Below are 24,560 nucleotides of genomic sequence, written 5' to 3'. Positions count from 1 at the left end.
TAACAGTTAAGCTTACTTTTTTTATTTAAATATTTAAGCTTAACTTTGGGATTATATATTTAAACCTTATTTTGGGGTCCAAAGATTTATGCTTAATTTGATTAAATATTAATGGGATTAAATATTTAAGCGCAATTTAGAAGATTAAACAACTAAGCACAAATTTGGGAATTAAAAAAAACACAAGTATAAATTTGTGAATTAAGAAAATTAAGAACAATTTCGGGTTTTAAAAATTTAAGCTTTAAAAGAAAATTTGGGGATTACCTCTAACGTGAGGCCCAGTTTAATACAGGTATTGAGTTCGATGTCTCTAAACTTAGATAAAATCATTCATTTTAATTTATTATCCTCAAACTTGGTTTTGATTGAATGACTGCGCACTTTAAACCAGTTTTCTGATTAATTTCATAGTCGATATGTCACAGTTTAGAAAATACTTTATAAATGGATGTGTAATAAGAGTTCTAATAGTGTGTATATTAGATAATACTTTCTAGGGAAGATAATACTTTCTAAAGAAGATCATTACGTCATTTCCCCTGTTTTTAATTTATTAATTAATTCACTTCTTTAGTAGAAGATATATACTAATTCCCGGAAAGTGTTTTTATGTCATTTTACTGCCATTTCCTCTCCGACTCGGTGAATATTAAGGACCCTATTTAAACACACCTGTGTATTAGTTGATAAGATTATTCACAATGCTATCCTTTTGGACAAATATGTCTTCTTAGTTTACTGACTTCGATAAAAGGGACTCGCTTAATCATTTACGCAAATGACAATCCTTTGAACCGAACGTTTCACGGCTGTTATCAATTACGCTAAATAATAGATTAAAAGAAGTCTGACAGGTTGAAAAATTGCGATCGTAAATGAAACAAAAGAAAAATAGATTTTTTTGTGTACCTTTGAGCTCGCAAAGTCAAAGAACTTGGGGTGTTTTTCTTGATATTATGAAAATTTTGTCTTCTGAGAAATATGCGTGTCTTTCCGTTCTTACTTCTTAAGACTTTATTTTCTCACCTTGGTTTATTAAGAGTCTCCCCCCCCCCCCTCCCTCGGCTGGTGTTCTTTTGATTTTGAACACAAGTCATGCGAGACTTATTACATTCCACAGAAAGAAGGGGAAGTTTCATTTTTTGACGTAATTCCACGATGGACGCCATGTATTCCCTGGGGATATTCGCGACTTAATGACGTTAGCGAAATTATTTCGACCAGGTCTATTTGAGACGCTATAGTATCAAAAGTAGCGTAGTAATATAAGTATGGCAATTAACATCCCACTGATTTTCAGTTTCAAATTTTTTTAAGTTTTAATTTCGCGGGACGTATCAAAGCGTTGAATATCCTTAGATATCACCACGAGTAACATCATTAGCTAAATAGGACATATAACCGAACTGATTTTTAAGAGTTATGGAACAATCGAGGTTTAGCTCAGAACAGAGCTATAATAATAATGTTTAAAGTATGCCAAAGCCGAAATAAACTAATAGCATGGAATGATAATATACCACTCACAAGGAGAGTACTCGAGGTGTTTCTTGCCGATTTTGTTCAAAGTCAGGCGTAATGTAGACCTATATGAGATATGAAATTTCCCAAAAGGAGACGTTGCACTACCCATTCGATTTGCCATGGCAACCGAAAATGTTTTGGACCACTTCAAACAAAAATAAGATTTTTTCCTTATTTTACCCAAAAATGGTTACAATTTTACCCCAAAAATGGCAAATCGAATGGGAAGTGCAACGTCTCCTTTTGGGAAATTTCATACATCATATAGGTCTACATTACGCCCGACTTTGAACAAAATCGGCAATAAACACCTCGGGTACTCTCCTTGTCAGTTCGGTGGCAAGTCCAAGTTGGAACTGGTTGAGAGTCAGAAAATTAGTATTAAAGCAATAGGAAGTGTCATACGTATAGTTTTTATGTTACTTATGACAATATTTAATACGTAGTCTCTTCGCAAAGGGAGTTGTTGATTTATACGCGTTGTGGTTACGATTTGGAGACTCGAGTTTAAGTTGGGCAGGATAAATTCGTCCGAGTGTGTAAACCTTAAGTTTTACTTTATTACCTTCTTTCAGCGCGTGCATTCGTGTTAGGGAAAACAAAGTTTTAATGGTTATAATAGCAGTGAATATTATACCAACTTTTCTAAACCTAGAAGAAAGCTATTTGTAGTTGTATGTGCGTGTTTAAAATACTTGGTTATAAAGTGGCATCTAATTTAAAAAATCGACATACCATTAGTTCAGCCTATGGTCAAACATAACGAAGATAGTATTTAAATTATAATGTTTTTAAATTATATTCAAACATGATTAGTATTGTAATTTTGAAATTTGAAGTGGCATCTAATTTAAAAAATCGACATACCATTACTTCAGCCTATGGTCAAACATAACGAAGATTGTATTTAAATTATAGTATTTTTAAATTATATTCAAACATGATTAGTATTGTAATTTGAAATTTAAAGTGTTCTTGAACAACGTTGCGTTTCGTACAATGTGGCGCGAATCATAAACGCCGACAATGTCAACACCTCTGAAATAAATGCACTAAGTACCCGCTTGTGTTTAAAAATAACACGCCACTACACGCGTATATCCTTTCGACCTAGAAATCTGTTGATGTTTAATTACTAGACTTACTGCTCATCCATGTTTTTCTTTCAACTCGTATTGGAGGTTACCGTAAATCAGAGTTTTAAACACTCTCGAATGTGGCCCTCTTCCAAATAGAATATCTATCAGCTCTGGAACATTCTGTTGTTTGCTCAACCGCCTGCAATGTTCACCAAAAAGAAGTTATTTTAGTGTCCTAGACTTTCAGACTATTCGTTAGACTGAAAGAAAGAATCGCCTGAAGTTGAACACGCGCAGTTAGCAGTCCAAGATTTGTTATACTTGTAGTTACGAAATGATAATTATTATTTTTAAAGGTACAGGCGGACCTAAATTCTAAAATAGGTCTAGGTTCATTCAAACGTCATGCTACGTTGCCAATACGTTCGTGTTACAACAAGAATATACGTAAAAGTAATTCCAAATTTTCATCATTACAGTTTATCGAAATAATTAATTTTAATTTGAGTTTTTACATTTGTTGTATAATTTAAAGCGCATTTTCAAGCTTTTGTTTAAGCATGCAATTAACCTCTTCAGTTTACATAATGCCTCGTAGCGGTCAACGCAATAAATTCTTGAACTGCTTGATTTTCATCTGCTAAGCAGAATCATTATGTGTTTTAATTAGAGTTTTTAATTTTCCAGAAATATTTCAGGAAATTTTTGTGAATTGCGGAAAAGTTTCCGCAAATCGAAGAAATAAAAAGTTGAAACATCAATTACTTTTAAGGGTATTTATTCTAGTCTAGTCTAGAGGTTTAGTTTTACCTTTGGATTCGAAAAAAATGAGCCAAAATGCCACGAAATTCAAATTTGTGAGCAATATTAGGCTAATCGTGGAATAAAAACCTTTTTTTTTTTCTTTTTCGGAAAAGTACGTAAATGTTTCTGGAAAAAAGGCCTCGGCAATTTTCTGGAAAATTTTCTGAGTTCAACTCTAGTTTTAATTAACGAAAATTGAGCAGTTTATGGGACCAACGCAAAAAACTCATTAACTGCTGAATTTTCGTCTGCTAAACAGAATCTTTGTGTGTTATAATTAACGAATGGTCTGCTTAACGAAAATCCAAAAGTTTGAGCTTCACGCGTGGGTTGCTATACGTAATTAATTTCTTAAAGAAATAATTAAAAATATGCCCAACAAAAGCCATCCCCATTCTAAAATAAATGCATTTAGCAATATTTTTTGTAATATCTTATATTTTTTATAAGTATTTTTTTAAATAAATATTATCTCTTAAGATATTCGTGAAATATTATCTTGAACGTAAAAAAAAATTATCATTTCCTCTTATCCGCGTGTTATTTCCGAGAAATAAGGGCCCCATCTTGTACTTTCCTTGGAAGTAGGTTTGTATCGTCGTTAGTTGTAGCTTTCTTCGAACGTACAGTATGCAACGCGAGAGGCGCCTTTCATCTGTTCTCGGATGCGCTCCGAGCGTAAGTTCGCGTGTCGGCCATTAAAAGGAGCGCTTCAAGTGGCCGCTCGAACTTAAAGGCGTTAACGGAGGGGTCCGACCCGAAGACTAATAACCGCTTGCTGGCCTCTTGTCTCAGTTCCACCCTGAGACACTGTCTTACCATAGACGCGGTTGTTGTCCGTACATTGAGACGCTACAATAGAGCTCTGGACCGTTTCTTCCTTATAGTATTTAGTCATTTCTAAAGAATAAGGGCGTCCATCTTTGGGGAATAATTTTCAAAGGTGGCACTTAACACTTCATTGTAGCCAAAAGATCTCCCACTTTGTTAAAATAAACACCCTGACCTGACCTGAAATCTAAATTTCTTAAAATATTCCATCTTGCTTAGAGTCAAATATTTATGTTACAATTCTTTTGAAATCTAGTCGATTTACCATATCGGTCCCTGTTATCTATTTTGAAAATTAAAACTGAAATTATCAGGTTGTTCCAAATGCTTTTTTCTAAATGCTAAGTACTTTGTCGATAACTCAAAATGCAAAATGTAAAATGCAAAATACTTTCTCCATAACACAAATTGCATTTTGAAAATTGGTTTTTCTAAATGTAAAATGGTTTTTGCAACTCATAATAAAAACCGAAAATGCATTTTGAAAATGGTTTCTCAAAAATTCAAAATGTTTTTACAAATGCACTCTGTTTACTATGTAATTATTAATAATTAAATAGTAATTAATTATTAATGACCAATTAATTTTTATTATTAATTAGTAATTAATAGTAATTACGTAGAGATTTCAAAACCATCCTCGCAGCCCGCGTGGGAAATAAAGTGGTGGCACTGTACGAATGTTCGTCTGCTTGTGAGTAAGTGAGTCACTGAGTATCGCCATCTATGATTACTTGAGAGTAATTAGCAGACGAACTTTCTCTACAAGAGCTGCGATGATGGTACCAGAGTAAAAACATTTTGAAAAAGCATTTTGAATATGTTTTTACACATATCAAACCCGTAAAATGTAAAATAGTTTCCTAGAAACTCAAAATGTAAAATGCTAAATACTTTTTCTAACTCAAAATGCATTTTGAACAACCCTGGAAATTATGATAAAAATTTTCAAAATATCCCAAATAGCAAAGGTCAAATATTTTTATCTTTTGCAATGTAGCTATTTCTAAATTAATAATAATAATCAGCTAGGCTAATACCCAAGGCACCAGCTTAGGCCTAGAGGTCGGTAACGGTTAATCATTATCCATGTTTAAATTTATTTTTTTCGGGGGAAAAATGTAAACAAAGAAATTTACCCGGTTAATATTTCGGAAAATGATTAAAAAACATGTATTATTCGGAAAATTTGAGCTTTTATTGAAAAAATCGTCGTTTTTCCGATTAATTTTACAAATTTATCAATAAATTAATCGGATAAAACAGAAATATAAATTACTTGATCAAAACGTTTTACGAATAATTTTGAGAGCTTTATCTATTGAATAAAAGTTAACCATCCCCGACCTCTACTTAGGCCCAAGTCATCTAGCGACTTTAAACAGGTGGCCGGGTTACAATACGTAGGAGGGTGGTAGCAGGCCCTACAAAGCTTTTCAAAAATTAAAACTGCAATATTAATTGTCATGTCAAAACCATGATATTTTTCTATTTTATTAACATCGTTTTCTATACACTTGTTGCGTTGCGTTTTTCCTTCAATTATATTTTCCATCTTCCTCGAGGTTTTTAAATTTTATTTTAAATTTCGTTAACCTCTCCTTGAGATAAACGTGTTAGCATTATGTAAAAATAACAAATGCGTCTAAGAAAGAATCCAGGAAATGATAAAATTGCCAAGTACCATTCAAATTTCCTGGGCATTCTGCAGAAGTAGGTCTTCAATTATCAACTGGCACTTTTTGAATAGAAGACCCGGCCGGAATACTTTTAATACCTTGAACTTAGTTCACGCCACGAGGTTACAAGCGTATAGCGGCAAAATCCGAACGTATAAGACATCTTGTTTCATTCCACGCAACGATCCATAAGAATGATTCTTTTGTTAGCGAATCTTTCGGGAGGGCGAACACTGAAGCGGGTCTGTTTTGAAGCGGCTTCGGTTTTTTTACGCGTCGAAAATGATGAAAAGATATCTAACTTTTCAACGCCATATTGCCAGCCACGGTCAGAGTTTAGTCGACCACTGAACTTTCTCAAAACCGCTTCACCCTCTTCAGAGGGTGAAGTCAGTTTCGTTTCGTCTTAGTCGAGTTTTCGGTTAGCCGAGGTTCCCCCGCAACATTCCGAGTCTATTTGGCTCCACGGTTCCTTCCACGGTGTTTTCGCCGATCTTATTGTTCGTTAGTTACGTAATTGGAGCTCGACCAATGAGATAAGCTAGCGTAGGTGGATAACGGTACGCGTTTCCTGTTGTTGATTGCGCGGCAAATGGTCTCTACTCTTTCTTAACTCGACCACATCTTATTTACTAATCATCCGTCTGCCTTATCGTACAAACCTTGCCTGTTTTTTTCTCCTCGGTGTGGCGTATCTCTAGGAAGTCGTACTATTTCTGTTTGTGTATCATCAAGTATTTACTTATACTTAGAGAGAATGACTATTTTGAAACCATCCGTGAACGGTCTAATTTACCCCCGACATGAAATGCTTGCCTAAATCACGTCAGTTTTAGGGAACCAATGAGATACCACACTGATTTGATTTTTTTAGGAGTATGGAACGTACTGTTAGAGCGTAAGGTGGATTGGCAGCAACGCAATGTTGCCATCCGTACTATAATTATAGTATATTTCGATATTATTACCTTACGATTTTCTCTGTACTATAATTTCAATTGCTTAGTATATAGTACGCTTTTTGCGATAACTGTACTATATTTTTGATATTTGTACGATAATTAAAGAAATTTTAGAAAGTTAAGTCCTTCTGTTAACTTACTCATAGTAGACCAAGAATGGAAATATTATACTCCTTGGAGTGTTTGTTTTGTACCTTCTTAGACTCGCAAATACGGCCGACTAATCAAGCGTGTTGTAGGAACGAAATCGGCCGTGGAACTTAGAAGTCACTGTGGGTGACACTCGGGGTGACGCAATAAATGTGTGAGTCGCCGCCAACTATAATCAAGTGCTAACACGCTATAGCTAGTAATCAAAGTTTGCCGTACTTGTTAACTATAATTTTCTAGAAAATTCGATAATTTTTCAGCATCGATACTATAATTTCAGTCTTGGGACCTGGCAACGCTGCAGCAACGCTAAAAATCATCTCCGCATAGTCATTCTTCTTAAGTATAAATAAATTTTTGATATTATTGAGAATGTTCTCTTGAGACATAGTCGATTTCGCTGTTCACCAGTTTAGACGGATATGTTCGCAATATTATTGGTTGGGCGACTCCGAGTCTGATAGAGTAACTCCAAATACTCCGCAACAAATGTTTGATTGACGTTTTTGAGAATGTAGGCTCGTCGATTTCAGTATTCTTTTTCTATCTCGAGTCTCCTTTTGCGTTTTTCTTTTCCTCCAAAGTGGAGTAACTGCGATATCTCTTTTCCTCTCTTCAACAGAATTCTTTGTTGTATAACGTCGTGATTTAGAGCGTTTACGAAATAAAAAGAATATTTTTTAACGATTTATTTTGTGAATTGTGGAAGAGCATTTTTACATCCGTTCGGATTTCCATTTGACGTCCTCTGTGCGCGACGTTTTGGGTTTTAATTAAGCCTACGTCATTGGCAGGTTTGCGTAGTACGTTTGAAAGCTAGGAAAACATTCATAGAAATTCATAATTTTTCTTCCTTATTTAAGCAGAATTATATCGAATATTATTTATGTAATTTAAAATGGTTTTGAAATTCAACTTTTGCGAATATAACGTATACGGTTCAGCAACTGTGTAAAGTAATACATTCATATCCTATTTCAATTTTCTCACCGCAAAATGTTTTACTCCTTACGCGCGTTGCAATTTTAATAATAAAATTATAAGCCAACAAAAATGTCTTTACATTTTGTTAAATGCTTTTCTGTAGCTCCTCCGAATGCATAGACTTTTGATAAAAATTTGTTGAGGTTTAAGAGGTTAACGATAATAGTTAGTGTAGGGAGCTTCTGGCTCGCGTGGCTTGCAGGGCTTTCCACCACCCTCCTACGCATTGTAACCCGGCCACCTGAATTAAAGGCTTTAAAAGTCACTCGATGACTTAGGCCTAAGGTGAAGCTTTGGATATTAGCCTAGCTGATTATTGTTAAATAGCAACATTTAAATTTAAGCAATTTTACAGCACTTTATGGTTAAGAGCATGGATATTTCGAATATATCGAAGAATGGAAGGGCAATAGTTTTAAAATCTTCTTTATATCAAATAACATAAACTTCCAGTACTATCAAAGACGATAATTGTCTAAAATTTAAACGTTGTTGATGTCCTATAATTTAATCCAATTTCCCTTTGATATTAAATACATTAATTTTCATGATATATAGAATGATGTAAATTTATTAATAATGTTTGTGCATGGCGTTGATGAATACCAATACGAGGAGGCAATTGAGTTTCGACTTGGAATAATCCATTCGTAAGAGCACACCTGCAACCTCGTTCCAATACATACTAAATATCTAATTCGCATTATTGCAATGTGATTCCAAATCCTAAATAGGCCTGCGTGTTCTCGCGCGGTTCATCGCCCAATAATTAGGCTGTTATTACGCTAATGATTATCGCGCGGTTTCTTTTCTAAACCCAAGAACGTTAAAGTAAAATATAATAGAACGTATTCATCAAGTTACAAGCAGCAATGTCTGTGAATAGAATCATTTCTCAAAGTACTCGCTGGTGGCAGCCTGGTGCCCCTGTCCATTCTCTCAATGAACCGAGCGTCTGCAGCCCCACCGAAAGGTGAGAAACCGGTTCTACAGCACGAAAAGAATAAATGTTTGTTAAGTTAGAAATTTCGATATTATCTCACGTGAAACCGCGTATTTTTATAAAGAAATGAAAATAAAAAAAATGTAATGCTAAAATTGGGACCAGTAGAACAGGAGGGATATAAATTTTGACTGTCCCGAATATGTGGTGTTTGCTATTTATCCCGAAGGTAAACGATCTTCTGGCCTTTGGCTGCTAACGTAAACTGCAAAGTTTAGTAAACTTCCATTATAGTCTCAAAGCTTTCAGAAATAAAGGGCATAACGTTACGGCGTTGCGGTTAACGCCTAGAGCTTATGGAAAACTGGTCTACCAACTTTTTCTCGATTTTCAAATTTTCGATAGACCATGGCCCCACCTTCTCCCTTTTCTCGTGCTTTTAATGTATTTGGTTCCAGGCACTGTGTCGTCTCCAAAATCGGTTTTCTGGTTTTTTGTACACGCTTCTATACAGTGTATGCTATTTTTCTTGTATTTTTCCCAAACCACTTTTTCCTAACCTAATTTTCATTTCTGGCGTTCTATAGCATTACGCGGCTCGGAAAATTAACGATTTTAGTCTGGGAAGAGATTAGGCTATGACAGTTTTGCGATATTAAATCTGTGTCAGTTTCTTCATTCGAATGAGAATTCTATTTTTGTGTGTTTGTTGTTTGTTATTTAAGAAACGAAGGGACTAGAATATAAAATTAATTGGATAAGGTTTTGTTAGGTAAAATAACTTATGTCTATATTATATTATTAGTATATTTTTTATATATACATGTAAAGTAGTGTTTACTTCAAATTAATAGACAGACTCTACGAATTTTATGTACACTTTAAACGTTTAGAAGCACGCGTTGAAACGCATACAAAAATTACAAATGAACTTAAGATACTGATTTAATAGAGCCTAATAGAAAATCCATTAATCTTTTATCGATCATTTATATTATTTTTCAAATGTTCACGCAACTAAATGTGCACGATATCTGAATAGCAAAATACCCTTCAATCATGAATATAAATTTTGTATGTTTAGAATATTTTAAATCTATTAATTTTCTTCAATGATATCGAACGGAAACCGAATTATTCATACAAATTTTCAATCGCATTTATTCATTTCCCCGCGAAATTTGAATATTACCAGGAACAGATTCAATAATGACTTGTTGAAAAATAACGCGTCTGTTCATCCAAGGGCCAATTTTTATTAAACGACCATGTATTTTAGTATTTTTTTAAGTAGATCTGAGAGGAAATTTTCGTAATATGACCTGCCTAGCATTAAGAATTTTTTGCGGCTTAATTTAATGGAATATTCCAGCTAATTAAGACGACCATCTATCACTAGGAAGAGTTCCCTCCCACGAAGCGCCGGTATGTTCTACTGCCGGGATGCAAAAATGAATTAGCCCCCAAAAATTACAACGTTTAAAATATACGTGATTATCAGAAACTTTTCTGGAGCGTGAAGCTTAGGGACATTTATAGTAACGAGAAAATCGATAATACTACACCCCTTTTTTGACTTCATCATAGCATTTGAACAACCCAGCCATAAGCTATATCAACGAAATTGTATACAGTGTGTTTCGAAATTTTCGGGGCCTTAGAGTTTTTTATATTATATTAATATTACAAACAGTATATTAAAAACAGTATATTATAGTATTATTAATTTTATATTATATTATATTAATATTACATTAAAACAGAATATTATAGTATTATTAATTTTATATTATATTAATATAACATTAAAACGGAATATTAGAGTATTATCAATTTTATATTATTTTAATATTACATTAAAACATAATATTATAGTATTATTAATTTTATATTATATTAATATTACATTAAAACAGAATATTATAGTATTATTAATTTTATATTATATTATATTAATATTACATTAAAACAGAATATTATAGTATTATTAATTTTATATTATATTAATATTACATTAAAACAGAATATTATAGTATTATTAATTTTATATTATATTAATATTACATTAAAACATAATATTATAGTATTATTAATTTTATATTATATTAATATTACATTAAAACATAATATTATAGTATTATTAAATTTATATTATATTAATATTACATTAAAACAGAATATTATAGTATTATTAATTTGATATTATATTAATATTACATTAAAACAGAATATTATAGTATTATTAATTTTATATTATATTAATATTACATTAAAACAGAATATTATAGTATTATTAATTTTATATTATATTAATATTACATTAAAACAGAATATTATAGTATTATTAATTTTATATTATATTAATATTACAATAAAACATAATATTATAGTATTATTAATTTTATATTATATTATATTATATTATATTATATATTATATTAAAACAGAATATTATGGTATTATTAATTTTATATTATATTTATATCACATTAATATTATGAGTAAAACACGGTATGTTATTATATTAAAATCATATTATATAAATATTATTAAAATGCAGTGCCTTATTATAAATAAATAATAAATAATAATCAGCTAGGCTAATACCCAAGGCACCACCTTAGGCCTAAGTCTTTATTATTAACATTATTTATATTAAAAGAACAGTTTTCCCGCACATTTGGTTTTGTATTTCTTAATATCTTTCTACAAACCCAGCAACGTGATTGTGGTTTTAGTTTTCGCAATGTATTTAGTCGTTCTATCCAGCCATAGATTTCAAAGTTGAAACAAGCAGTACACAAAAATATAATTGCGCATAAACCATCTTTAAAATGTTAAATGTAGTGTGTTAAACGCCGTACGAAATTGCCTCTTAAACGATAATAGTAGCTTTTGAAAAAGAATAAGTCGTGCATTTCTGCTCGGTCGTTGAATATGTAAAGTGAACCTTAGCGGTTTTGGGTTTTTGGGTAATACTGGCCTAAATTCAAATTTTCTGTGAGATAACGGTACGTAGCATATCAGTATAAATAGTGTGGTTTAATTCACACGGCTTTTGTACAGCTTCCGCTCATTTAAAAAGTTTTATAAGGTTACACCCCATTATAACAAAAAAATATGTATCAAAAAATATAAAAGGTTGACCCATATTTTTCGTTCTTTAATCTCGAGTTTCCGAAAAAGTAAGAACCTCCATATTTTTAAATATAACTTAAAGAAAAATCAAGTAGTAACCAGGGAGTAAAGGATAAAGCTATAGGATGGTAAAGTTTTCGCGTTAGATCTTTAATTGCGCTGTCTGGTTGGAGCTAGTAGACAGATGGAATGGCTACCCACACGAGATACGTTCGCTTACACTGCTTGAAGATAAAAGCTTAAAAGCCTCTGTGAGTTTATATATCAATAGTACCATCTTCGTGGTTAAAACAAAGGAAAAATAATATTTTTTTATCTTTTAGAGAAGTCAGGCTTCGTAGCATCTATTGCCTGATAAATCGCAGTGGCCATATTCCACGTTTTATCTGGTACCGGAATAGTTACATTTCTTTAAAAAAAAACCCTCCTAAGAAAAACAGTTTTTCACACCCCTTTTTCAAACCCTAACGTTAAATTTAATTTAATCCCTCATGGTATAAATTACGGGTTTTTTTACACCTGCCTTTTTTTCTTAAAACAAAAAACAAATCTGGCGGTTTTCGTGAAAAACGCTTAATTAAATTGCCCTTGGTTAGGGGCTTATCTTCTTTCTACCGTTTTGAAAATCCCTCTCATTTTTTCCCCTACTAAGCCTTGGCTAGAGGGATTAAATTATATTTAATAATACCCCTTAGATAACTACGCAAATTTTACGCTGCAATTAAAACATATGACTTTTAATAAACGCACTCTCTTCTTTGCCAAAGAAGTGCCTTTTCAAGCGCGTGGCTATTTCGTAATTTGATCTATTTTTCCTTGAGACAACAGCCGAGGCTTAGCGGGAATTTATTTTGCCGGAGCGGGAATGCCGAGAGAAGTTTCGCGTCTGGGTCACGTGACGCGAAAGGAGGCCCCTTTATTGGTGGTTCCCCCCCTCTCGATAACGGCGTGCGCCGGGACAGTAGAATGATTCTCTGGCAGCAGCAGACGCTCACATTTATTTCCTAAGCTCCCTTGAAAAAGTACATGGTGCGTTTTTTTGCAACGGTTTTCGCGTCAAATCGTTCTTTTCTATTAAACGCGATGACAATTTAAAGTGAAAATGCCTTGAATTGGATAAACTCCGTGATGGATTAGGTTCGGTGTTTGTGTATTTTTTAAGAAGAATTTGCGGTGGTTGAAAAGACGATTTCGTTTTAAGAAAATATAAAAGGAAAAGTTGTTGGAAAAATCTAAAGCATGTCTCTATCGCGATCTCTATCGAAGCTGCTGTGTGGTAGCCACCTGGCGGCCGGTAAGTCTACTATTGAAAACTTTTCAGAATCTGTTTAAATTTTCGCCGTTTCGATTCCCCTTCCGTTTTAATTAAGCCTCACTGAAAGTTTTGGAATACAGGATATTGGTTGGGAAGTTAATTTGCATTTGCAGTCGTCTTTAGCGTATACATTAAGTAGAGAAAATTGTATTGGATATTTTAAATATGGTTGTGCAGACAGTGCAGTCTAGACTTTAGATATTCTTTCATTGGAAAATGATTTAATTGATGCTTCTGAATTACCTATCAGAGTATGTGTATGGTATTTTTATTAAATTAATTATATGCTAACCATTGCCTAAGTATACAATATCTCACTACAATAAATTCAATTAATTGATCAATAAATCAATACTGAAATAATACTTTTGTTGCTAAAAATATAACTACCTGCTAAACGCTGTTATACCAGCCTAGCAATATTTAAATACTGGTCCTGGTGATGGATTGGTTTAAAAATGAATTAACGATCTAGTTTCAAGAATGGCTGTTGTTAACAGGAAAAACGATTTAAGTCAATTTCTTTAAATTGCACGAAACCAAAAACCCCTTTTATGGAAATATTAACACGTATTCCATACATATTTTATAAATATGTACTAAAATATTATCAAAAAATGATAAATATTTTAAGATTGAAATGCTGTTTAACTGGTATTTGTATTTAAATATGTTTTTTTTTCATTCGCCTAGATATCTAGATTTAACTGTGACCAACAAACCGTAGAACACAGTTATGTTAGACTCAAATCTCAATACGTTCATTTTAAATTAAATATTAAATGATATTAAATCTAATGTGCAGTTTTCTTTAGACTAATTTTTTCCTTTCGGTTTAAAAGTGAAATATTGCAAGTTGTCGATTAATTTTATCCCTGTCACCAACGCGGAAAACGGTGCCAAAGTAAGCTTCAAAATTAACCTTTAGTCATACATTAGCGACAAAGCATACAGAATGCCTCGTAACTGAAGTAGAACTTCCAGATACTTATTTTGGAAGTTTCTGGAAGAGTAGAAGTTTAAGATAAAGACCCCTACGCCTGGTACACGAGTAACACCACCCTGTTAAATGTCAACCTACTCTTTTTACAAAAACCCTAAACTCTCTCTCTACCTTTGGAAATTCCAATTCGTAAAAAAAAAACGTATTTTAGCTTCTGAATAATAAGTTGGTGGTGACTCCTTAAGCTTCGATGATGAAGTATAAGAAGTTGTAATGGCTCGGTGTCCCTCATTTCGGAAAAAGTATTCTCAGAGTCAGCTTATAACTGACAAGAGACATTTCCTCGACATTGCAAACCATTAATATTAATGAAAAATAAGTCTACAGTGTCGGTCAGTGAAAAGATATCTGTGTTTTGTATAGCCAAAGAGTTATTTATATAGGGATGATTTATTTTATGGTTTTTTCGAAACTTTTTTAAGACCTAACATTAATTTTAGTTTCCGTTCCGAAATTTCTCCAAATGTCTCTTCCTCCCCCGTTAATAGTCCCGCACCCAGGACAGACTGACTTTGACAGCGAAGCCAGAGCCGAATATCGTCACTTTATAAAGGCACTAGCTACGAACCTGCGCAGCCTTGGGAATGATTTTTTTCCTCGAAAGATAAAAGTTACGCCTTTGTTAACTAGATGGCGCTATCGCATCCGTAACGTAGTATACGGAAATTGATAACGACTCGAAATCTAAAGTTTGATGGAATTTCTATCAATAACGAAATTTATAACCTTTCTAGATAAGTTAGAGAAATTTTTAATGTTTGATGTTTAGTCTAGCTTCCGTAAGATATTTAGTCATCACGGGAGATCGTCTTAAGTGTTATTTCGCGGAAAGCGATAGATTTCAAAAGGAAATTATGGACTAGTTTATTTTGCTGATACGGCGCGGTTTTCTGTTAGAATGCAATCAGTGGATATAATTAAAACATTTTAAAAGGCTAATCTTTATACAGGAAGTGCGTAGTCGTTAACTCAGTGTCGGAGGTCGGTTTTTCCCAAATTAATTTAGTTAATGTTTCAAGATAACAAATAAAATTTTATATATTGTGAACATAGAACAAAAAATTAAAGCTTACAGATTTAGGAGCAATGTCCTTTTTCAGGGTGGAATATGTTAAATATTCAAAGGCATTAAATTATTAAAACTTTTATTTTATTTCAAAAGTTAAAAGTATGACACTTCCTACTCTCCTAATATCGGAGAGCAAGTTCTGGAGTCGCGAGGGGCTTTGGCTTTGTTTTGAAGCCCGTTTGCGAATCACGCGTGATAAAAAAAACGTGAGCTCGTGGCGCCGAGTTAAACTTTTTTAATTTTTATCATTTTAGCCTAATTTTCCGCCTATCTATCGGAAACCAAATATTTCGGCTTAGCGGAAGTCTCGCATATTTTAGACACCAGAGGGCTCTGTGCTGGGAAAACACCTTTATTACGCAATAACTATGAAAATCAGTTTGGTTGTAAATCTCGTAAATTGTCATACTTATTGTTATTATGTTACTTATGGTAATACCATTCTGAATATGGAAAATGTTATCCAAGGTATTGAATATTTAAAATAACGTGATCGATATTTGTGTCCTGTTTCGTTGCACTCTAATTGAAAATCAATTTAGCAAAATTCCTTTTGGAAAAAAGCCAGCAAAGGCCATTTTCCAGATTTACCCTAATGTATACTGTCGAAAATCGATTTAACATTATATTAAATTAATTATCTTAAATGAATTTCACATAAAACTATTACTATTATTATTCAAAACATCATCAGGAAAAACAAACCACATTTTGGTAAGAAAAATTTAGAAACGAATATGTTACGCAGAAAATGCAATTCAAGCGGAACAATTACGAGTAGTCGGCGAGACGCGTTTTAAGATTACTAGTTTTTATTTTTACATTTCTTTGAAGTTTTGCCGGAATATCCGGTGCATTATATAATAGATATGCAACACTATCAATTATAAAAAGTTTATAAATTAAGAAAATAATCATTATTGTTAGTTTAGAAATCGTTACAAAACATTTTTCGGCGTAGTCTATTATCACCCAAGTGTTTATGAAAGATAATTTTGGGTTCATTTTATATTCATATATAAATCTTAAAAAATGTGTTATACAAATATCATTTAGCTGGATATATTTTTTATTTCAATACCGTTTCATATAAGTTATCTTGGATAAATGTTTTCCCATGATTACTGTGTAGTCTATTAGTATCCACGTGTTTATGAAAGACAAAATGAAGTAAAACTTAAAACATAAATATTAAAGAAGTGTTTATGCAAATATCTCCTGGATATGGTAGTTATTCCTCATATCCATTCGTATAAGTAGTCTTAAAAAATAACCACCTCGAGAAAATACTACCTGTAGTCTATTACAATCCAAGCGTTTATAAAAAGACAAAATGAAGTAAAACTTGCATTAAAACATTAATATAAAAGTATGTGTATAAAATATATCCTGGAAATATTTATTATTTCCATATCCTTTCGTAAAATTTATCTTTGTGGGTTTGACAAAACATTTATCCGTGTAGTCTAGCACAATCCCAGTGTGTTCTTAAAACAAAACGAAAGCACTACTTTTAATTGGAACATAAAATATAAGATTAAATTATGGAAGTATATCCCGCTACACTACTTGTAAAATCATAATATTGATAATTAATTAACCATATAGGCATAACCACAGTATAAACACCTTGACTGTTGGAATAAAAATACTTAATGTCTCTAATAACCCTTGTAATATTCCGAGATCAATTTCCAACGAAAACACATTTCGAAGCGGCAGAGTTTAAAGACCCTTTTTACGCGTTAAAAAAATTACAACGGATAAACATTTGATAATCGACAAGAACGACGCTAGACAAAATAATAATAACGGATATTAGGCGGGCAAAGGCCCAAGTGGATGAAACCCGCAGCCACCCGTTACATGTAGCGGAAACCATTATTCATTAGAATTTAGAAACAAAAGTTGCGTGAAAACTATACCCGCTTCACTTCCTCGCAGAAGTTTGTCGTATATCGGCTCTTTTTAGTTCGCCAACGTGGATATAGGGGTCGCCCCTGAGGCTTTTCCCGGGGTGCACTTCCACTACAGATATCGTCACCGATTTCCCTTTTCCTTGGCGTCAACTACATTCGCGCTTTAGACGAACTTAGAGGAGAGACACTTTTTCACCGGAATTACATTTGACGCTATTGCAAAACTTTATTTATTAGAAAGTTTGTTAACTCGATATACGGAAAAAACGGCTAGAAATTCGGATTGCGCGGACCCATGTGTGACCTTCGGCATGGCGTGCCGGGGCGTTTGGTCTACCATAAGGCGCAGAAGGAAATATGATACACGTAAGTTTCTCTCATATGTCTTATGACGTAATCGAGACTGACAAAATTGCGTAATTTTTTTAGAGGCTAGGCTTATAAAATGTGTGTTTTTATAACCTAGTTATTTAACACGCAATTTAAGCAACAAAATGTGTAAAACTTAGGCCACAGTCGGTATATAATGCGAAAATCTTAACGAAAACGGATCGGTTTTTGTTAAACGCACTAAACTATCTAAAATTGTATTGCATTATAAAACCATTGTAAAGTATTTATTTTAATCAACCAAATAATTTGCCAATGCCACCTGTATTTTCGCGAGTTACTTTTTTATATTCAAAGGCATTGTGATATTTGTCATTTCAATTACACATTTATTATATATTTCCTGTGTTAGATAAACATATTCGACTAGATAAACACATTCGACCGAACGGTTATTCCAATTAGCGTAAATGTATAAGGAACTGACGCATTTCCGGACCAAATTGTAGCAAAATGCAGCTTTTTCTTGGCAAACCCAAGTTGAATCAGAAGCTCATTAAGCTAAGTGTGTTCAATTTTGAACAAAGACAAAGTTTAAAAAATATGCAAAAATGGGGTATCAACCTGGTTTCCTTATTGTCCCGTTGGTCTCTGGCTAAAATTTAAAGGTCATAGATGAAATTGTCGCTCTGATCTTAGCATTATCTTAATTTTAGTGTTGTTAATTTTCCGGAAAAATAAAATGCGGAATATTTTCCGAAAATATGAAAAATAAAATATTGAAACATAAATTAATTTTTAAGGGTTTTTAACTTTTTATCATTATAAAGTGTCTAATATCAGTAATCATACTACAAAACAATTTAATAGTGTTACATTGTTAATCAGTTTAAACTAGTCTAGAGGTTTAGTTTTACTTTTAGATTAGAAAAAAAGAGGTGAAAATGCCGCTTTATTTAAATTTGCAAACAATATATTAGACTAATCATGGAATTAAACTTTTTTTATTTTTTTCTGAAAAATGCGGAAAATTTTCCGACTTACAACACTACCTAATTTTCATTGCACTCATTTAGTTTCGACATTGCACGATAGGTAGCGCGGCTTGCGCCATAGTAAAGGGTGGAATTTTCATCAAAATTTAGTTTAACGCTAATCGCAACAGATGGCGTTTATAATGGTAAAATTTACACGACGAAGCGTTTTGGCATGGGTTGGTCTACGGCGGTTGATAACTTAGAATAGCTTTACGAAGTCCCCGGTTGTATTTTTACACGTGGGTGTTTCTAGATAATTTGACGTCGGGGAGTCTGACTTAAAATGACTTTGAGCGAGAATGCCCACCTATTATTCAACTGCTGAACAAACTAATTAGTGAACTGAAAAGAGCGAATTTTTATTTCGGTAACAAAGTTTTCTTTGTGGGAAATCTTTCGTTTTCGCGTCTTTTGAAGTTTGGTGAAATTCTAAATATAGTGGATGAGGTGCGGAAAATGTATTTCTTAGCTTCGTCTCCTCCATTGACTTAGGTAACCCTCCACCAAGATGGCTGTCATCCGTTTTTAACTTCCCGGAGGGACAAACTATTTTTAGAGACAGGGAGAAAACTCTCTCTCCCGTTCGGAGTTTTAAGGTCTTTTACATCGTGGGCTTGATGAGACGGAAGGACGAACGTTAGTCTTTCCTGAGAAACTGACTTTTTTATTCTTGTTTACGAAGCATTAGGCCTAGCCTAGGTTTAATAGGCGAGCTTTGATTGAGTTCCCTTTTCGAAACCGAATACGGAGACACTTGTCTTTTTGTCGCCTAGAATTAGGCTTAGAATGCCAGTTCGTATCTCGAGTTGGAGATTGAAGAAGGGTGCACTTTGCTTATTTCCTTGTCCCGTTAAATAAAAAATCTCGCGGAAATATTGAAATGATGTTTTTGAGTGACCTAATTTTCGGAACTTTTGGAAGTTTTAAATATTTTTCTTTTCGTGGAATTTTGAAGTATTTTTTATTTCTTTACTCCTGAAAAGAGTTTCGCTCCTGAGAGCAAAAATCAAGCGAGTCGAGATCGTTACTTTTTAAATAAAAATCCTTTATCTAGAAACAAGAACAATCTATGAAGACTGATAATTGCACGATCAACAATACGGTTTATTAAAAATAAACTTAATTCTTAATAAACAGTTTTATAATTTCGGTTAACCATGCTCAATTTTGTGTGTAAAAAATACTTGAGGTGTTCTTATCTTACTATTTTCTAATTACTAATTTTTTATTTTTATGTTTGTACCCTATTTATAATTAACTTATTAAATTATTATTGTTATTATTCTTTATATAAAAATATTATTATTATAAATTATTATTGTTATTATTCTTTATATAAAAATATTATTATTATTATAAATTATTATTGTTATTATTCTTTATATAAAAATATTATTATTATTATAAATTATTATTGTTATTATTCTTTATATAAAAATATTATTATTATTATAAATTATTATTGTTATTATTCTTTATATAAAAATATTATTATTATTATAAATTATTATTGTTATTATTCTTTATATAAAAATATTATTATTATTATTATAAATTATTATTGTTATTAATATCTATATAAAATATTATTATAATGTATAATTGTTATTAATATCTATATAAAATATTATTATAATATAATTGTTATTAATCTCTATATAAAATATTATTATAATAAATAATTGTTATTAATCTCTCGCGTGGCTTGCCACCACCCTCCTACGCATTGTAACCCGGCCACCTGAATTAATGGCTTCAAAAGTCGCTTGATGACTTAGGCCTAAGGTGGTGCCTTGGGTCTTAGCCTAGCTGATTATTATTATTATTATTATTATTCTATATAAAATATTATTATGATAAATAATTGTTTTTAATCTCTATATAAAAATATTATTATAATATTCATTTCATTTCATATTATTATTGTTATTAATCGCTATATAAAAATATTATAATAAATAATTCTTATTAATATCTATATAAAAAAATTATTATTATAAATAATTGTTATTAATCTCTATATAAAAATATTATTCTAATATATTATTATTGTTATTTATTCTCTATATAAACCTAATATTATTGTTATTTATTCTCTATATAAATCTATTATTATTGTTATTTATTCTTTATATAAACCTATTATTATTGTTATTAATCTCTATATAAATGTTATTATAATATATAATTGTTATTTATAATCTCTATATAAATATTATTATAATATATAATTGTTATTAATCTCTATATAAAAATATTATAATATATTATTATTATTATTATATTATAATAGTGTTTTTGACTTGCTTGATTTTTGATATGTGATAGCGAAACGTAGGTAAAATAAAACACCATTATTACATTAAAAGTTAAATATCCCGTAATATTTGTTTTTTTTTATTATTTAATGTAGACAATAGTCCACACGAAATATTTCGGAAAGTTAAGTTGAAATAGGCCTAAACGCAAACTACTTGAACAACCTCAAAAACCACCAATTTAAGCTCCGAGCGCGTACGCTGAATTAAAGTTCACGAAGCGTTAAATTAACGTTTCTTATATCTGAAATCTAGCCCTTTCTTAAATAGTATACGTTTACTGTGGCAATTACAATAACGAAAAAGTCAAGTTTAAATATAGACGTATATATTGTCGTAAATTTTTTATGGTCTTTTGGGATTTGTTAAAGTAAGTTTTAACGCATAAATTAGCGTATCCCCTATAATAACAAATGGTTGAATAAATTTATCTAGCCTGGCTTGGAAATTATCTTGTTTTAGGAAGTCAAAATACGCAGCTTGGACTGTATAATTTATTTGATTCTCCTTAACTGTGCACGAAACCCGCGAAGTTTAATTACGACGACCTAGATTCCCGTTGACGTTACCAGATGGCTCGTTAATCGTAAACTTCTCTTGACGCACCCCCTTTTCATACCTAATAAAAAAAACTTCGGAGAACGTTTAGCGGGAATATTCCCCCGATGAAAACCCTCAGAAAATTTGAAACATCTCTCTCGCATTTAAATTACTTGGAAAAGCTTTCGATTTCCAAGTCTAGAACTTTAAAAAGTTATTTATTAGTATCGCGCGCGATGAGTCCAAAGTTTTAAGAAAAGACAGGGTTTAGACAGATATTAGACTATGTTAGAGGTTGTATACGTATGAACTTTACCCATCCGCTACCATTAAGGGGAACTGTCAATTCGTTGTTCATTCTTAGTTTATCAAGGTTCGTAAATTTTGTACGATGTTACCGAGGCACGCGCCATAAAGTTGGAACTGCTTTTCTGGAGTTTCTTCTTATATTTTATAGGTACACCTCCCGTTACAAAGCAACTTCCATAAATCCCGCAATGTTTCCGTATGTGATACTCCTTCAAACGGCAATTGCTTGTAGAATAGGAAATCATTTGTATAAAAATCAGCAACGAACTTAAAACTTGGGTCTTTTTCGAGATATTTATCGCTCGTAATTGCAGGATTGGAAAAAAGCCGGCTTTTTTTGAAAAAATCCAGATCAGTGGTTTTAATTGGCTATAACCGGCTAAAATATAAACAGTGCCTTTTACATATGTAAGTAGAAATTGTCTGCCTTTATTGTCGTTAATAAGGAGCTAAACAAATAAAGCGAAATAACTATATAAAATAACTGAATTCTTTTGATTTCCGCGGGAAATCCCCCCTAGTTTTTGTGTATGACGCACCGACAGAAGCGAGGCAGCGGACTTTGGAACTTTAAACCTACCGAAAAACTGGTAAAAGTAAACCGGTTTCTAAATATGAAACAAAAAATAAACTTAATTTCTAAATAAAAACTATTAATTTACTAAAATATTCATATTGTAATTTTTTTTTAAAAAGCCAAAAAATCTGGATTTTTTCAAGTGGCTATAACCGGTTTTAACCAGGTGGTTATAACCGGTATGGCTGGTTCTATGCCAACCCTGAGTAATTGTAATTATTCAACGTGTTTTACGAGTGGCCAACACCAAATGAAATTTTATAATTCTTCTTCTTTTCTTTTACCTTACCAGAAGTAAATAAGATCTATCTTAAGATAGAAGTGCCCATCTCACTATCTCGCTTGAAACACATACACTCATAGGCTTAATAATTTTTAGCTTAATAAATAGGCTTCCAATGATTTTAGAAAATACATTAAGAAAGAAAAAATTGTTCGTTGGCGAAATACATCGTAACTTTATAAAACTATTTCAATAACTTATATAAAAATCATATTTTAAGTTATTTAAGTTAAAGATAATATAACTGAATATTCCGAAATTAAATCTAAATATGGGGATATGTAAAAACAAAAAAATTACAAACCAAAAAAAGTTTAATTTTATTCAATTCCAATGTATGCAATTTAACTTTATTCCGATTTGATCAAAATTACTTGATCCACACAGAATTGGATTCAAACTGGATATATGTACATTCCAGTTGGATTCAAACAAAGGTTATAATTAGCTCCAATATTAAATGCCATAGCTGGATACTTCTCTTTAAAGAGATATATTATGAACTTATGATTTTAGTTAATGTTCAAACATATTGGCTCGGTAATATGTGTATACAGCGCTTGTCATATTCATATTTCTCGAGTATCATTACGCGTTGGGTCGTTTATTATAGTTTGCCAAGGAGGAAGCCGAAGTGTAACGCCTATTAATCATTTTCCCCGCAACGTCTTTGGAGGGTTTTAAAGCTTAGTCTTCCTCGGAGTAGACGTCAATGCAGTAGCTAAGCTGTCTTCAAAGGGGTTTGTGTCCTTACGTCAAGTCTTTTTAACTCCTTTCCTTAAGTCCGCATTTGGTTGATTATTAAATAAATCTTTACATATGGTTGCATTCCAAAACTTTCAAGTGTGCGCTTTTACTTGGTTATTATTTCACCTTTTCCAAGTTTGATAAATTCGATATAAAACACCACGGAGAAAAAATAAGGAATCTTTTTCTGTATCACAATTTTATTGGGTCACCGTGATAAAAAAAGGGGGTTGACACCGGGCTTTTAGAGTGATGACGTCAAAGCCAGCTGTCGTCCTCGAGTGGGGGGGGAAAAGCCGGTGTTTACCCCTTTATGGCTGACATCACGATTATGCGTCAAAATTGTTTTACAGTTCTATTAACCCTTTCTCTATAGAAACCCCCATATTTAAACCATAACATAGGCTATTGATTTTGCATAAGTGACGCTTTGCTATTATAGAGGTGGACGATGATCGGGTCAACCGTCGACATACAATCGGGATTCCTTCGTTTAGACCTGGTACGGATCCAAATGAATATTACGTGCCAGATGATTTCAATATTTCATCTTCATCTCACGAATTCAACAGAGGTAATTATTATTATTATTCCCTCTAGAATAGTTTTCTATAAGTAATTAGAAGTTACTATTTTAATATTTATACTAAGCTACAATCTGTAATTGTTTGTAGAATTTAGAATTTCATTGGTTGAAGTTTGTTTGTTAGTGTAACGCAAAAGGCGGTGAAATAAACCCCTTTCGGACTGTCTTGGTGTCCTGTTGAAAAATGCTGCCAGATCTATGCGTAGAAAATTCTCAGCTTTGGCAGTATAAAGAGAAACCATAGACAAACCAGTTATCTGTCCAGTCTTAGCCTCACAAACTCTATAATCGACTATGAACGATCTTTTATTTAAAGGACAATTGAGAAAATAGTTAACTGCGTATTGTTTAAATGATTTTTCTATTAGAATTATCTAGAGCTCGGCGTTTGGATAAAAATTAACCACTTATTTTATTTTATTTACGAATA

General features: G+C 32.2%; 1 protein-coding gene across 8 annotated transcripts in view; it reads left to right on the top strand.

Moving 5' to 3' along the window:
* raskol (Ras GTPase-activating protein raskol) overlaps window positions 1-24,560 on the top strand; it is a 192,299-nt gene that overhangs the window by 85,407 nt on the left and 82,332 nt on the right. For 5 of the 8 annotated variants that reach the window (XM_090175852.1, XM_090175853.1, XM_090175850.1 and 2 more), the window contains one exon: window positions 23,987-24,118. The exons of 1 other annotated variant lie outside the window; for it this stretch is intronic. In XM_090175852.1, coding sequence (XP_090031978.1) covers window positions 23,987-24,118 — 132 coding nt within the window. Of the gene's footprint in view, window positions 1-13,081; window positions 13,392-17,562; window positions 17,770-23,986; window positions 24,119-24,560 lie in introns of those variants that run through there. 2 more of the 8 variants (XM_090175855.1, XM_090175856.1) reach the window with 2 other exon arrangements.

The sequence above is a fragment of the Leiobunum rupestre genome, chromosome 5 (assembly GCF_980474605.1).
Source record: "Leiobunum rupestre chromosome 5, qqLeiRupe1.1.hap1, whole genome shotgun sequence".
NCBI lineage: Eukaryota > Metazoa > Arthropoda > Arachnida > Opiliones > Sclerosomatidae > Leiobunum > Leiobunum rupestre.
This window is presented reverse-complemented; position numbering and strand designations above follow the sequence as displayed.